The sequence below is a fragment of the Marmota marmota genome, unplaced genomic scaffold (assembly GCF_001458135.2).
Source record: "Marmota marmota marmota unplaced genomic scaffold, marMar, whole genome shotgun sequence".
Taxonomy (NCBI): Eukaryota; Metazoa; Chordata; class Mammalia; order Rodentia; family Sciuridae; genus Marmota; species Marmota marmota.
In genome coordinates, this window is record NW_026000026.1 from 27285022 (window position 1) to 27301928 (window position 16907).

At 51.9% G+C, this 16907-nt stretch overlaps 1 protein-coding gene across 5 annotated transcripts in view; it reads right to left on the minus strand.

Moving 5' to 3' along the window:
* Nucleotides 1–55: 55 nt before the first annotated feature.
* LOC107143070 (signal-regulatory protein beta-1-like) overlaps nt 56–16907 on the minus strand; it is a 110218-nt gene continuing 93366 nt past the window's right edge. Inside the window, exons 4-8 of one of the 5 annotated variants that reach the window (XM_048811183.1) lie at nt 9241–9594; nt 5072–5389; nt 4256–4588; nt 1417–1531; nt 56–839 (exon numbers count right to left, since the gene is read on the minus strand). In XM_048811183.1, coding sequence (XP_048667140.1) covers nt 1419–1531; nt 4256–4588; nt 5072–5389; nt 9241–9594 — 1118 coding nt within the window. In that variant the 3' untranslated portion in view covers nt 56–839; nt 1417–1418. Of the gene's footprint in view, nt 933–1416; nt 1532–4255; nt 4589–5071; nt 5390–9240; nt 9595–16907 lie in introns of all 5 variants that reach the window. The other 4 variants (XM_048811182.1, XM_048811184.1, XM_048811187.1 and 1 more) reach the window with 4 other exon arrangements.

Sequence of the window (16907 nt, forward strand, 5' to 3'; positions counted from 1 at the left end):
GGTGGAAACTCCCTGGATAAGTTTTTACAAAGCAATAAAACTCTGACGCTCAGTGTTCAATGTTTCAAATCACTGTGCACTAAGCACTCATTTTATTATTGTTTTCATTTCCCTGTATGGTTAAGATGAAAATTGACTGATATTTTAGGTTTTTTAAAATATTTTGACAAATCCTGCAAAGGCAGAAGAACAATCATTATCTTTCATGACCACTGTGGAGATGGCTTCCCAGGGTTTCAGTTTCCAAGGTCCTTTTTACAATCCTGCTCTTCATGGAGAGTGGTGACCACCTTTATCCAGGACAATAGTGTTGTTCGTAAGTGCTGAGGGAGAAAATCAATCGGATTAAGAAGAACTTTTTTTTTTCTGGGTTTGAGGACACAGAGGAAGGAGAATAATTTCTTCTTATTAAAGCAGAATGTTTCATGTGAGAACCTCAACAAGGCTGGGGAGGAGGGGTAGGCAGGAAAAAGATGGCTGAATGACTCTTGAGAGTGAGGACTTGGGATGCTTGATGGCCAAGCCCAAGGCAATGGAGGAGAGCCATCCTGATGTATCAGGTGAGGCTTGCTTGTCACATCTGGGGAGGTGTCATGAGTTGCTGCCCAGAGGTAGGTCCCATGACCCTGCTCAGGATGATGAGTGCAGACTCAGCCATGGGACATCAAGGACTAGGCAGAGGAGCAACAGGGGCCTGCAGGCTGGTGTCCTTGGGGGAGGCATGTGGAGCAGAGGCTATAGAGACTTCTGGGCAGCTCCTTCTCTCAGGCTGAGCACCATGGAGCAGGGAGAAGGTGGCAGAGACGGAGGGTCCCAGGTAGCAGGCCTTGGTGAAGGATCTGTGGGAAACATGTCCACATTCAGTTATCTGCTCACTATTAGTGAGAGTCTCCTTAGAGCTAGGAGGTCCGGGTTTGGCCGTCCTGGGATGCCTGTGGTGAGTGAACCAACAGCCCCAGGTTAGGACTCTGAGTCTCTCCTGTGTCCTTATCCCCTTCCCTCTCCCTGCAGTGGGCCACAATGAGGGTCAGAAGTGAGCACCCTGAGAGCAGCCCACCTAGGTCTTCTCAACATTGTTTCCTGCCCCTGGAGGCCTAGTGGTGGACTAATCTAGAGGTGGCCTCCAAAGCTCACACCCAGTCTGATGCCCCTCATTGCACCCCCTCAGCCTGTATTCTATGGAGCCTTAGGACTCAGTGGACACCCAATGCCAACCCTTCACCTCCTCATCTCCTGTACACCCCACACACTACCCGAGACCCCACAGAAGTTGCCTGAGATCCTGAGGGTGCTGAGGGGTGTGTGCCGGGTTCTCTAGACCCACTGACTCTGCAGCTGTGCACAGGTGGGCTGACACTCTCCCTGGCCCTGCCCTCTGCAGCAGCCTGTGGTGCACCCTCCCTCCTGGGGACTTACAGTCAGGACTTCTGCTTCCTGTGGACATAGACGGCAGAGACACTGACAGCTAACAGGATCTTGAGGCCAAATAACAGGGCGATGAGGTGTGAAACTAGTGTAGACATCACTGTTCCTGAAAATCAAGGGACAAGAGGGGCTCTTAGAGGGACTCCTAGATGTCTCTTCCCAGAAAACTGCACTTGCCCCAGGTGAGGCTGTGGGATCCCAACAGAGTTGTGAAACTTGAGCACACACACGCTGTCCTGGCTGCCAGAGTCAAGAGATTCCTCATTCCCACTCGCCCAGTCTCAGGTCCCAGGGTGTGCTACCTGAGCAAAGGTGAAAATGTGTGCTCCGTGCACACTGCCCACCCAGCCATGCTGGTTCCCTCCATGAGCCTCACCATCCTGCGCAGAGGGATTATCATCTCCTCCTGTAAGGAAACGGATTCCTGGGGAGTTTATGGAGGGTCACCATTTAGTGGAATCCAAACCAGAGGAGTCCCCCCCCTCCCCTTTAGCCTTATATGGTAATTCCTGAATTCAAGTTCTTTAGACCCAGAGAGTGATCCAGTGTCTCTGGGCCATGAGAACAATTTTCAGTGAACATGCGCACGGGATGGGAGCCGTTCCATGGTGAGAGAGGAGAGCAAGCCTGCCGCTCAGTACCGTGGGTGAGCTCAGTGACGCTGTGTCTCAGGAGACCGTTCTAAGGAGCCTGTTAAGGAGGTGCAGGCTGCAATAACGAAATCACTGGCTGGGAAACAGTCTGGTGAATCAAGGAAAAGGTTCTCATACTTGGGAGGGGCCTCAGTCTCCAAATAGCAGACCCCCCTCCAGTGCTATGTCACCTGAAGTCTTTCTGTTGGACACACAAAGCCAGATCCTGGCAAGCAGACCTGTGGAGTCTTTGCATTTTTACCATTAGTCATTTTTGCTTTTAAGATGATGCTAACAAAGATACAAAATTTTTTTTATAAAGAAAGAAATGCTTCCTTGTCCTTAAGAAGGAGAGGACACTTCGCCCTGGTGCCCTGCAACAACAGCCTGTGCTCCAGGCTGAGTGGTGCTCTGGGACTCCCCCTCAGTGGAGGAGAGCTGCACTGCCTGCCCCCTCCTCCCTCTAGAAGGCACCAGCATCAGAGCCTGGCTGAGCAGGGAGTGGAAGGCCCCGCCCCTCTCCTCCACTGAAAGCAACTCTGGGGCTCCTCTGGCTTCTGTGGGAGCAGCTGAGTTGCTGCTTCATCTCTCACTCAGGTGGGAGGGACCCTGATGTTGATCCTGAGAACATTCCAGAAAGCTCCCTCATCCCCTATGCCCATCACAGAAGGCACTTCCTTTGGAAACCCAGCTCTAAAGTAGAGTTTGGGAATTGGATTTCATAATGTGAGTTTGAACCTGAGTCTCATCAGCTGGCTGGTGACATGACCCCAGTGCTGGGAGTCAGTGGCACCTGGGCAGGCACTGGCCTGTGTTGAGGTGCCGTTTTTCACTCCTTTATCAGAAGTGAACCTGTTGTCTAACCTCAGGAAGGGAATTCTTGGCATCTGGTGCTTGACCATGAATTGGGAAATGGCTGTCATTAGGCTCTGGCTTCAGAGGGCTGGTTCTGAACATCAGTCCTTTGGGGAAAGACAATGAGAAGCTAAGTGTGAGGTGTATTGAAAATTCCAATATGGAATGGAGGCTGGACAGAGGTCCACAGGGTAAGGAGGAGGGAGAGGCCCTGAGGCAGGAGAACAGAGCAGCAGGTGGGTGGAGAGACAAGAGGCAGGGCAGTAAGACAGGATGGTCCCCCTCCCTCTCCTTCTTCTTTAATGTCTGCTGAAAGATCCATGGAGAGATGGACCCAGGTCTTCACAGTGGAGACTCTTGGGGTGATTTCAGGGGACTTAATCTATATTTATAAACTTTTGAATTATTCTATAATGATTAGGAATACTACCTTTAGAGAGAGAGAGAGAGAGAGAGAGAGAGAGAGAGAGAGAGATAAAAAAGACCCAGCTGACTGGAGTGGAGACTCCACCAGGGAGATATCTTTTTTGTTTTGGGTACCAGAGATTGAACCCAGGGGTATTTAATCACTGAACCACATCTACAGCCCTTTTAATATTTAATTTAGAGACAGGGTCTTGCTGAGTTCCTTAGGACCTTGCTAATTTGCTGAGGCCGACTTGGAACTTGTGATCCTCTTGCCTCAGCCTCCTGAGCTGCTGGGATTAGACACCTCACCTGGCCAGGAGGTGTCTGTACTCTGCTTTTTCTGGGGACCTTGACATTTAGCCTATGGCTTCTGGAGGTGGCTGGCTGCCTGTCATGTACCACCTGGCAGGTGAGTACCATGTCACCGCTCTGGGCACATGAGTTCTCCAGGAACCCACTCATGTAGTCACAGGTCCCATCCTTGTTCTATGGGATAGCTGAAGTGTGGACACATTTCCATTCTCTAACCAGGTCACATGCAAGCTCTGGGGATAGAACTTCTTTGCCTGGCAGGTGATAGTCACCTGGTTCTGTGTCACTGTGTATTTTTTGGTGACCTCCACAGTGGAAAGAAAGACAGGTAGAGGGGGAGGACAATTAGAATTGACAAGTGTCAGGTGAAGAAGGCAAGAGGCAGGTGCCAGGACAGGCCCACCCCCCCTTCCTCCTTAGTGTCCCTGTTGAAGGCCCCATGAGATGTGTGCCCAACCCAACAGAGGAGACCCTCAGAGTGTGGGTGTGGGGAGCTGACTAAGACCCTGCTGTGTTCCCAGGCTCTGGGTGCCCTGTGGGAAGGAGGGGTCACTGCTCTCACATCACAACACACAGAGTCAAGATGAAGTTTAAAGCATTCAATCAGCTGGGAGAGGGCTCACCAGGGGTGGTGTCCAGGCCTTGCTCCCTGGGATCAGCAGAGACCTTCAGGGTGTAGTTCCTGGTGGTGGCTGGCTGCCCATCATGCTCCACCTGACAGGTGAACGTCACATCCTCCCTGTGCACAGAGGAGTTGACCAGCAGCCAGCTCGTCAGGTTGAAGGTCCCGTCCTTGTTCTCTGAGCGGGTCGAGGCCGTCTGTGTCCTGGACACATTTCCATTTTCCACCCAGGTCAGCTGTAGGCTCCGGGGGTAGAAGTGCTTCACCTGGCAGGTGATGTTCACCTGGTTCCCTGCCATGGTGGGCTGTGGGGTGACCTCCAAGGTGGGCGGAACTGAAACAGCACAGGGAGAAGCTGTGACCTTATGGCACAGATGCTGAGCTCCTCCCAGCAGGGCAAGGGCCTCCTTCGGGACAGGGCCAGGCATGCAGAGGGGCTCAGACACTGGCGGTTTGCACAGGAGTGAATCACTAACCACAGGACCTGCCACCCACAGTGGCAAGTGACCCCTAAGGGTAAAAGTGAGTGAGGTTGACAAGCCCAGCTCCTGGCCTGCAGGAAGTGAGTACAATAGATGAAACCTCCCTGCACGTCAAGGCTCGGCTCTGGGAGGAGCTCAGTTGTATTAGTTGCTGCTGGTCAATGAAATGAAGCCACCAGCACATGCTGGCCACAGGACAGGAGTCCACATGTGATGGCAGGTGACAGCACTGCTGGGAATTAGAGCCCAGGCCACTGAGGTCCTGGAGCAAAGGCCCCTGGGAAGCAGCAGGCTGGGTGGGCAGTGTGGGCTGAGGTGGGAGCAGGGTCCTGTACCTCGGATGGTGTCAGACAAGTTGGCAGTCCCATGAAGAAGGCTCCCCTGTAGGGTGAGGTGGCCCACCACACAGATGATCTGAGAGTGGATGTCCCTGGGGGCCAGGGTCACCAGGGCTGTGCTGGATACACTGTAGGACACACTTTCTTCCCTGGGGTCCACGCTGGTCTGGGTGTGTGAGAGCTCATTCCCATTTTTGAACCACTTGAGGGTGATGTTCTGGGGGGAGAAGACATGGGACTGGCAGGTGAAGCTCACTGTCTGCCCAGGTATGGCCCTGGTCACAGGACCTGATACCCTCGGGGGAGAAGGTCTGGCTGTGAAGGGGATTGACAAGTCAGGTGATCAGGAGGCCACCTCTGACCACAGCGAGTGACACTGTGAAGACCCTTCCTAGACGTTGTCTTTGTTGTCATTATTATTTGCTGTCCTGGGGTCATCCTCAGGTGCATGCTGAACGTCTGCACTGTCACTGGGCTACATCTGTTATCAGAACCATGATGCATTTCTGAATCCTCCAATAAAGCTCTCTGGGTGCTGTGCTTATCCTTGTTGGTGTCCCTACCCTCCTGAGTAGGCGAGCACAGCTGTCCACCAGACGGTGAGGACCTGAAGCCCAGGAGCTTCTCCAAGGCTGAGGTCTTGCTTTCCTCAGCACCAGGGCTCAGGGAGGAACTGGGGACCTGTCGCTCCCTCTCTATACAACTGATTCCTGCTGGCCTGCCCTGGAAAGACTGGCACCCAGGGGAGCCATTTATAGAAACAAATGCAGGGGACAAATGGCACCAGGACACCACCATGAACATGGGAACAAGGCTGGGACTTGGCCCAGTGCCACATCAGTGAACTGGGAGTGTTGCAGGTCTCCTCCCAGGACACACTGAGCACAGCTGGCCTTGGAACATTTGGTAGATGCTTCTGGGAACAAGCAAATGCTGGGCGTGTTGGCCCAAGTCTGTCGTCTCAGGGACTGGGGAGGCTGAGGCAGGGGGATTGCAAATTCAAGGCCAGCCTGAGACACTACTTGCCTCAAAATAAAATATAAAAAGGGTTGGGGATGTAGTTCAGTGTAGAGTGCCATGATTCCAATCCTCGACTCAAAGTAAAAAACAATACAAAAACAAAACAATCCCAGGTCCATCTTTTCCAGACTTATTCCGTGCAGGGCTCGACCACAGGTGGTTATGAATTCACCTTGATTTCTCCTCTTTTGTCAAATATGCCATGGGTCTCACCTGGGCCAGGACTTAATTTGAGAAGGAGAGGAGGAAGGATCCTTTTTTGAATCTGGGCTTCCCTGGGTCAGTTGGCATTGAATCAGAGGTCACTGAGTGCAGAGGAAGCCGCAGGGCTAAGTTTATAACTGATGGCTAATCATAAGAGATGCAGACCCAGGCCCCTGGGCAGGTCCTGAGGGCACTCAGGTGAGAGAATGAGCAGGCCATCTGCCTATGGTTGGGTCCTCAGACGGGTCCTTTTGTGTCTCCAGATTGCTCCTCACCACCCACCACCTTCTACAGCTGTCACCAGGCAGCAAATATCATGATCATTGGTATTAGAAATATTGACCTCACTGCCTAACACCTGTTACATACATGGAAGGCACAATCTGGAGGGTGTCATTGAAGAATCGGAGTCACCCAGACCCCAGTAGCCTGGAAGTCCCTACAGGGGTTAAAACTCTATGAGTAGCCACTCATAAAGGTCTGCTCAGCATTACGATGGCCTGAGCCCTCGGAGCCCCTCAGCTCTTCAATTCCCATATGCCTTGTGAGGGGGTCCAAGTGAGAGTCCTTTATGGGATAAGGTTCAGAGAGCAGGGTGCTGGTCGAGGGCACCAGGCTCAGGAGAAGGGACCATTAATCTAACACCTGTTTTTTTTTCTTTCCTGATCCTCACTGTCCCCTTCTGTAGAGAGTGATTAAAAACACCGTCCTGCATGAGGAGTGTGAAGGCAAGGCACAGCACTGCATGCAGTAGGAGCTTAATAATGACACCTGTGTCTGTATCCTCACTCCTTCGAAAACCACACATTCATTCTTTAGTCGTCAGAAGGAGCAACAAATGCAGTGGGGACCCCGGGAAAAGCTCCATCCTGTTCCTGCAGCTGCCAGGAGAACCCAAGTGAGGGGAGGAGCAGACACCCCCAACCCTGTGATGGTGCTCTGCCTGTTTTTGTGCCCCCCCTCCCCCAGGAACTAGAGTCTACCCAGGGCCTCAGGCGTGCTCAGCAGGAACCACCACTGAGCGGCATCCCCGCCCTCTCCCTGTGCTCTTAAGAGTCCACAGAAAACAAGGTGGCAAAGTGCTTCTCACATCATGAACAGCATCAGAGGACAGCATCCAGAGAAGCTGTTTCCATGACTGTGGGATCTGTGAAGGGACAAGGGACAGATGCCTCAGTGACATTTTGGGTCCTCAAGGCAGGGAGGGCTGTGTGCTGAAGAGCCAGGACTCGCTGGCTCCAGCTCCTGTTCAGAGACAGACACATGTCACATGTGGGCCCCAGGCTAACGCTGGATCTGAGTGGGCTCTGTCGGGAGACCCTGCCACAGGCCCCAGGGAGCTGAGCCCAGCACGTGCTGTTCTGGAGCATCCATACCTGAGAAGGCTCCCACACTCTCCTCTCTGCTTGAGAGAATCCTACCTATTCCCCAGGGGCTTCAAGATATCTAGGGGTTGTTGGGCTGGGGATGTGGCTCAAGCGGTAGCGCACTCGCCTGGCATGCGTGCAGCCCGGGTTCGATCCTCAGCACCACATACAAACAAAGATGTTGTGTCCGCCAAAAACTAAAAAATAAATATTAAAATTCTCTCTCTTTCTCTCTCTCTAAAAAAAAAAAGTTAAAGATATCTAGGGGTTGTCAATCCTGTGTGTGTGTATTAGAACCTTCTGGAGCTACTAGTTTTAGTTACTCAGATGCCCAGACCGACGCTAGACCTTTTAAAGCAAATCTTCTATATTAAGCCTGGGTCTGGAATATTTTGTCTTCTGTTTTCCAAGTGATTTTTATGTACAGGTAGTGTGTAGTTCCCTGACCCCACCCAACATGAAAACAGGAGCAACTGTAACATCTCCACAGGAAGAAGTCTTTTCCCCTTGTTTAAACAACAGATCAGTTGTGTGTGTCCTGCTGGGGCATCTCCCTATGGAAGGAGATCGTGGCCGACATTCAGGAGAGGTTCTCCACTCACTGTGGCTTCAGGGTGTGAATGTGAGTGGCTTCCTGAACCTGTGGGAGAGGGAGGAGGAGAAGGGACGCTGCTCCCTGCCCAGTGGGTCAGGTCAGGGTCTGTATTGAGCCCCTCCTGTGTCCTGGCTCCTCTGTGGGGACAGTGTCTGTTCCCAGGGCAGCAGGAGCCTGGGCTGGAGTCAGGTTGGGCTCTGTCCCCTCCTGGCATTAATGTGCTGTGTGAGAGAGGGCTGCCTGGGCCTCCAGCTCCCCAGGGTCAACAGGGGTGGGCACAGGTGTGAAGGTCCATGTGTGCTGACCACCTCAGCCTCATGGCTTAGGAAGGGCATGCAGGGCCTCTTGTAGGAACCACACAGGGAGCACCTGTGCTTCCTGAACCTGTGTCAACCATATGGGGAACAAGGCCTGGTGAGTGACCCAGCTCTGCTCCAACCCAAAAGTAATCGTGAGATCCCATCCTGGAGACGCAACCCCCTGTTATGGAGGGCCAGGTCCTCAAGGGAGGTACAGGAATGCTATAGCTTACCTCCACTGTTTCCGGCTTTATCCAGAGTCTCTAGAGTGGCACACAGTAGGTCCTGGGTGCTTGTGGTATAAAGAGAAGGCTCACCCCCACAGGGGCAGTGCTCTCTGAAGGCAGCACACATGGTCTGGCTCTGTGATTGGCAAGTCCCTCAAACCCTCAGAGCCCTCAGCTCAGGACCACAGGGCTGGGCCAGACCAGAAAGGTGAGAGCTGTGGAGCAGGCAGGTGAGGGGTGCAGATGCCCCCCATTTACCAGCCATAGAGCCTGAACCAAATAGCACGGCCTCCATAGGCCTCTGCCTCCCTGACCTGCAGAAGGGGTGACAGAGAGCAGGTCATGACATGAGCACCCAGTGCTGCTCCTGCTTCTCAGCTGTGGCCCCCAGGATGGAGGGCGTGACCCCTGACCTCCTGTCCCACCCCAGGGAGGAGGAGGCAGCTGCACTCACCTCGCACAGACAACTCGGTGCCTGGTCCAGACTTATACTCCTTATCAACAGGGGTCAATTTCTGGAACTTCACACAGTAGTAGGTGCCGGCGTCTGCTGGGGTAACGTTACTGATGCGGATGGAAAAGTCCCTGTTGTCTCTCTTTGTGACATCTGAGAGATTTGTGACTTGGGGGAAGTGGCCTTCTCTGAGGTTGTAGATCAATTCCCGGCCTGGCCCTGCCTCCTTAAACCACTGAGTGGGCCCCACGGGAAGCAGGGAGGTCACAGTGCAGTGCAGAGTGGCCGACTCTCCAGCAGCGACAGACACTGACTTCTCAGGCTGGATCACCTGCAGCTCCTGTGCAGCCGCTCCTGGGGGGAGACACAGGGTGGTCACTGTTCATCCTGGGGGATCCTCTTGGTTTATCACGTGGTATCAGCAAAGCCTGTCACTGACTGAGTGCCCACAGAGTGGCCTTGAGCTCAGCACAGGGCGTGTGTCCTCACACTGAGCCTCCCCTGGCCTGCACCTCCACACTGTGAGACACCTGCCCCTGAGGCCCAGAGCCCTGAGCAAGGTGGAGGGAGGGGACTTGAGGACCTGAGCCCTCCCCTGAGCTCTCATGTGTCACCAACTATTTGTTGCTCTTCCCTTTATGATCAGAAGGTCACTGCTACTTCATGGACCATGATATTGGGTGGGATCATGTAGCCCCCGAGACTCCTGAGTTTTGGGGGAGTGTGGGTACACTTAGTGGGACATGCATTTGACTGTGAGAGTCTTTGGCTCAGCTTCCCTGTTTCACAGAGATTCCAGGTCATGATTGGGTCTCCTCTTTCAGCCTCGAGTGATCACGGTGCATACAGAAATGAATGTGCAGCTCAATTATGAAATCAAACACTGCTTAAATTTGCTGGGCTGGGGTTCAGGGTCCTGTACCTTGGATGGTGTCAGACAAGTTTGCAGTCCCACGAAGAGAAGCCCTCCCCTCTACAGGGTGACATGGGCTACCTTGCAGATTACCTGGGAGTGGACCTTCCTGGGGGCTAGGTCACCTGGGCTGTGCTAGACACACTGTAGCACACACTTTCTTCTGTGGGATCCATGCTGATCTGGACATGTGAGAGTTCATTCCCATTTTGAACCAGTTCAAGGTGATGTTGCAGGGGGAGGAGCCATGGGACTTGCAGGTGGAACTCACCTTCTGCCCAGGTGTGGCTCTGGTCTCAGGACCCGACACCATGGGGGAAGAAGGTCTGATGTAAAGGGGCATTGACAGACAAGTGAGGTGATCAAGAGACCACCTTGGACCACAGCAATTGACACTCTGAAGACCCTTCCTAGATGTTATTATCGTTGGTATTATTATTTTCTGTGCTAGGGATTGACCCAGTGCATGCTAAGAACATGCTCTGTCACTGGCTACACCAGAAATGATAAGACATGATTTTTAAATTCTCATAAAGCTCTCTGAATGCTGTGCTTATCCTGAGTGGTGTCCGTACCTTCCTGTCTCTAAATGAGCACAGCTGTCCAGCCAGACAGTGCAGAACGTCAGCCCAGGCGCTGCTCCAGGCCTGAGGTCAGAGCCTTCCTCTCAGCACCAAGGCATCACTACCAACCTGGGCCCAGGGAGGACCTCGCAGCCCTGTCTCACTCTTTGTTAACAACTGTGTCCTGCTGGCCTGCTCTATAATTTAGACAACTAGAGTAGTCATTTTTAGAAAAAAATATAGGATACAAATGGCACAAGAACATCACCATGAATGTGGGAACCAGGCTCTCCATGCTGAGACCTGGCCCAGCACCTCATCTGTGGGATGGGGTGGTTGGCAAATCTCCCCCAGGCCACACTGAGCACAGTTGGCTTTGGATCACACAGAGCTGCCCCTGGAATCTTAGCAAATGTAGACGTGTTGCCCAGAGACTGGGGAGGCTGAGGCAGGAGGATTGCTATTTCAAGATCAGGCTGGGTAACTTAGCGAGAATCTTCCTGAAAATAAAGCACAAAAAGGGCTGAGGATGAACCTCAGTATTAAAGCACCCTTGGGGTCTATCCTTAGAACCCAAACCAAAACAAACAAAACAGATCCAGGTCCCTCCTTCTCCCATACATTATTCTGTGCAGGGTTCCTCCACAGGTGGTTCTGAATTCACCCCAATTGTTCTTCTTTCCACGAATATGACATGGGCCTCACCTGGGCCAAGGCCTGATTTTGAGAGGGAGAGGATGAAGGGGTGCTTTTCTGAATCTGGGTCCTTAGACGGTCCCTTGGTGTCTCCAGATTGCTCATCACCACCCAGCACCTTCTACTGCGGTTGCCAGGCAGAAAATTTCATGAATGTTTGTATCAGCAAGTTTTTACATCACTGCCTGACATGCTCCCAACACTCGGAGTGCACAATATGGAGGATGTCCCTGTAGAACTGGAGTCTCCCAGACTCCAAGCCTGGAAGGTCATACAGGGGTTAGGGACTCTACTCAGTGGCCACTTATCAGGAGCTGATCAGCATCCTGATGCTGCCCTGAGCCCCTGGAGCCCCTCAGCTGTTGATAACCACCTGCCCTGTGAGGGGTCCTTTGAGAACCCATTATGGGACAAGGCTCAGAGAGGGAAGTGGCCGGCCAAGGGCCCCAGACTGGGGAGAGGGGATAGAGCAGACTCCTGTCATCCACACAGGAGAACAACGTAACCCCTGTTCTTTTTCTGCTGAGCCTCAGTGTCCCCTTCTATAGAGAGTTCTTAAAGCACCACCCTGCAAGACAAGGGTGAAGGCAAAGGACGGTGCTGGAATGGAGTAGGTGCCCAATAAATGACATCTGTGGCTGCTATTGTCACCTTCTAAACCCACACATTCATTGTTTAGCAAATGCAGTGGGGACCCCAGAAACAGTCTCCATCCTGTTCCTGCAGCCCCCAGGAGGACGTGCATGAGAGGAGGAGCAGACACCACAGGATGACAGGGCTCCACCTGTTTTCCTGCCCCCCCACCCCCACCCTGGGACTGAGAGTCTACCCAGGGCCTCAGGGGGGGCTCAGCAGGAACCAGCACTGAGCTGCACCCCCGCCCTCTCCCTGTGCTCTTAAGAGTCCCCACAGGAAACAAGGTGGCAAAGTGCTTCTCACATCATGAACAACATTCAGGGATTTCATCCAGAAAAGCTGTTTCCATAAAGAGGGACTCTGTGAAGGAACAGGGACAGACACCTCAGTGACATTTTGGGTCCTCAAGGCAGGGAGGGCTGTGTGCTGAAGAGCCAGGTCTTGCTGGCTCCAGCTCCTGTTCAGAGGCAGACACATATCAGATGTGGGCTCTGTCGGGAGACCCTCCCATAGGTCCCGGAGAGCTGAGCCCGAGCTGAGCCCGGCACAGGCTGTTCTGGAGCACCCACACCTGAGAAGGCTCCCACGCTCTCCTTCATGGGGACCAGCTTTACCTGAGGAAGTACCTCCAAACTTTTCCCTGGGCTTCAAGAAATCTAGCTCGGAGGTTTTCAGCCCTGGATGTGTATTAGAGCCTTCTGGAGTGACTATTTTTAGTTATTTAGATGCCTGGATCCATGTCAGACATTTTAATGTAAAATTTCTAAGTGAATTCTGGGTCTGGCAGTTTTTGGCTTCAGTTTCCTACCTGATCCCTATGCGCAGCCCCCGACCCCACCCACCACAAACAACAGAGCAGCTCTGTGTGTCCTGCTGGGGCATCTCCCCATGGAAGGAGATCATGGCTGACATTCAGAAGAGTTCCACTCACTGTGGCTTCAGGGTGTGAATGTGTGCGGCTTCCTGAACCTGTGGGAGATGGAGGTGGAGCAGGGACGCTGCTCCCTGCCCAGTGGGTCAGGTCAGGATCTGTATTGAGCCCCTCCTGTGCCCTGGCTCCTCTGTGGGGACAGTGTCCAATTCCAGGACAGTAAGAAGCTTCGGCTGAAATCAGATCTGGGCTCTGTTCCCGATGCTGGTATTAATGCTGTATGAAAGAGGGCTGCCTGGACCTCCAGCTCTACAGGGTGGGCACAGGGGTGAAGACCACAGTGTGCTGACTCTCTCAGTCTCATGGCTTAGGAAGAGCATGCAGGGCTTTATATAAGAGCCACACAGTGAGCTCCTGTGCTTCCTGAACTGGGAAACTGTAGGTCACCCAGATGGGGAACACTGCCTGGTAAGTGACCCAGCTCTGCTCCTACCCTGCAGGGCCTGGAGGGCTGGTCCCGGAGACACAGGGATTTCCAGGCAGACCCAGGGAAAGGCCCCACATTAGCAGCTCCTCCATCAGGGCCCCAGGTCTACAGGGAACCTGAGCCTGTCAGAATCCTCTCAGGTGCTGTTCCAGGAGGGGAAGGAAGGAAAGCATGCCCTGCCCCCTCCCTGCTCTGGAGGCCTGGTCCTCAGGGAGGGACAGGAACAGTAGCCTGTGGGAGGAGAATGTTAGCCTGTGCTGCTCCCCACTGGTTCCAGAGCATCAGGTGCTCCTAGAGGGAGACATATGGTCCTTACTATTCATCCTGGGGGATCCTCTTGATATCACATGGTATAAGTAATGCCTGACACTGACTCAGTGCCCACAGAGTGGCCATGAGCTCAGCACAAGGAGTGTGTCCTCACACTGAGTCCCCCTCTGGCCTGCACCTCCTCAATGTGAATTCTATGCTTTTGAGACCCAGAGCCCTGAGCATGGTGGAGGGAGGGGACTTGAGGGCCTAAGCCATCCCCTGAGCTCTCATGTGTCACCAACTATTTGTTGCTCTTCCCCTTCTGACCATAAGGTCACTGGCAAATCATAGACCAGGATCTGAGGTGGGGTCATGTGACTCTTGAGACTCCTGAGTTGTGGGGAAGTGGTGGGTACAGTTAGTAGAGCATGCATTTGACTGTGAGTCTGTGGCTCAGCTTCCCTGTTCCACAGAGATCCCCAAGGTCATGATGGAGTGATCATGTTACATACAACAACGAATGTACAGCTCAAGTGAGAAATGTTGACATTGCTTAAGCCCTTAGCATACCTTCCCCACAGTATGATCACAGTGTGGAAGTTTTCTAATGCTGCTTTGAAAAATTCCTGCAAACCGCATGCCTAAAACAACAGAAATCTATCATGTCATCATTGTGAACATCAGAAGCCCGAATGTGCTACACTAGGCATCTACTCAGGGGTCGTGAGAGCTGTTTCCTTAGGAGGCTCTGTTCCTAGCTCTCCACATCCAGGGGCTGCCTGAGCTGCATCCCCTTGTTTCCCATCCTCTTGTTCCTCCACCTTCTTGCCTTCCCCATCCCATGCTCATCCCTCCTAAGGTTCTCTCATCAGGACCCTAGTGACCTATTGGGCCCAACTGGAGAAGAGACCAGCAATTTGTTGTCTCAAACATGCTTGAAGAAAAATATGGACAGAGTAGAAAAGGAAATCTGGAATATGAACAGCAAATTGAGAACATCAACAAAGAGACAGAAAGTGTAAAGAAGAACCAAAGGAGAGAAATTTTGTAGTTGACAAGCTCAAATAACTCAGAAGTGCCCTACAGATTCCACCGCAGACTTGAACAGGCAGTTAAAAAAAAATCACAAAATGTGGGGCAGGAACCATAGATATTGCTGACTCTGCAATTCAGAAAAGAAAAAGGGAATCTTAAAAAGAACCTAATGTCTATTCAGGATATCAGCAAAGTGCACGACAGACATATGGGAACCCCAAAAGAGACAAGAAAGAAAAAAAGGGCAACAGTTTATTTGAAAAAGAAATGTCTTCCACACTCTTGAATGTAATCAAGTATACAAGTGTACTAGTCCTCGGTACTGAACAAACTCCAGGTACCATCAACATGTGCAGACCCACACCGAGGCACATCGGAAACCAATCTGCCAAAGCTAAAGTAAAAGAATATTGAAGCAGAAAGAGAGGCCTGTCCACCACATACAGGGTTCCTCCTAAGGTTTGTATCAAGTTCTTAATGATGGGAACCAGAGGCAGCAAGATGATGTATCTACAGTGTTGGAAAAATAAAAGGTACCAAGAACTTTCTACCTGGCAAAACTGTCCTTCATCATGAATGAAAAATTAAGATATTCCCATATAACCAAAAATTGAGGTGGTCACTACTTCTAGAAACATCCTGCAAGAAATTCTAAAGGGAGGCCTTTGGATTGAAATGAAAGGATGCTGGATAATAAGGCCAAGATGTACCACAAAATAAAGATCTGTCATTTCATGAATATTTTAAGCTTCCTGATGCCCCATCATCCCCCCACACAGATGTGAACACTCCTTCTGGCAACAGGTATGTCATTGCAATATGCTATTCTCAGCCACGAGTTACCTTGCTGCTCTCCCTGGACTGGGATCTAGTGGCATTCACACACCTGTGAAATCCCTCACAATGTTCACTTGGGTGCTCTGCAGGGACCCCAACTAGGCACTTGCCCAGGGTTCTCTCTAGGAGCTGTGTTCCTGGTAAATCCTTGATTCTTGTGCCTCTCCAGGTGCAGTTCCCACAGCTCTGTTGGCGTGGTCCTTAGGTAGCTCATCAGTGGGATTAACTCTCCCATTGACAACACAGTGGTGTTGAGGGAGGGAGGTTCTAACGTCGTGTTCAAAGTCCCTGGGGCATGGCCTCTGACTGCTCATGTCTCACTACCTAGCTGTCCTCAATGGCTCCACCATGTTGCTCAGCTCTCTGGCCTGCTGGCTGGTTTGTGTAGCTCTCTGAAAACTCTCCACCTTACAGGGTTGCTCCTATCCCAACTCCAAGAATGTCCACTGAGATACCAGCTCCTAGCCTTGACCCCAGCTGCAGAATAATCCTACCATTGGAATCTGGAAAACCGCATCATGTGAATTGGCTCTTTACCAGTGCACTGGTGTAGGAATGTGATTTGAGGAAGGACCTCTGCTGGTGGGTGTGTAGGTCCACGGGGTGCTGAGTGTCCACTGCTGAGTGCTAGTGTGAGAGTCAAGGGCAGAGGGCTACACTACAGCTAGATGTGCCTGTCCACAGTGTCCAGCATGTGGTGAGTGGCGTTAGGAAAGGTAATTCATTCTGTTCCCCTTTGACTTCACATGGTCCCCCTCCCAACAACAGTCCTCCATGACACCCGCTAAATGTTCATGCTGCTCTGTGGCAGCTCCTTTTCTGCTGCATCCTTGGAGCTGCTGATCTCCACCTCCCACCCACCGGTGGCTGCCATCACAAGTGATGGGTGGCTCCTGGTACAAGGAGAACAGGGGAAGGAGCAATTTGAGCCCTCTCTTCTTCAGATGCCCAAAGAAGTAATTTGAGGTTATAAATCTCCCTGAACAATGTGCTTGGACTTTGAAGTGCTGCTGCTATTCACAGGCTAATAAAGAATTTAAAAGACATTTGAGACCACTACTGCTCTTCTGGATGACAACCCTGCCCCTCTGTGTTAGTCAACTTTGTATTGCTGCAATCAAATACCTGACAACGACTTAACACAGGATAGATTATTTTGGGCTCACAGTCTTAGAGATCAGTCCTTTGTCAACTGGCATAAAGGCAGGACATTCATAACATGAGGGCATGTGGTAGACAGCTCCTTAGTCCATGGCAATCAGAGCCAGGAAGAAGAAGAAGGAGAAGGAGAATGAGAAGTGGAAGAGAATGAAGAAGAATAAGAAGAATAAGAGGAGGTAGAGGAGGAGGAAGAGGAGAAGGGTGAGGGGGTAAAGG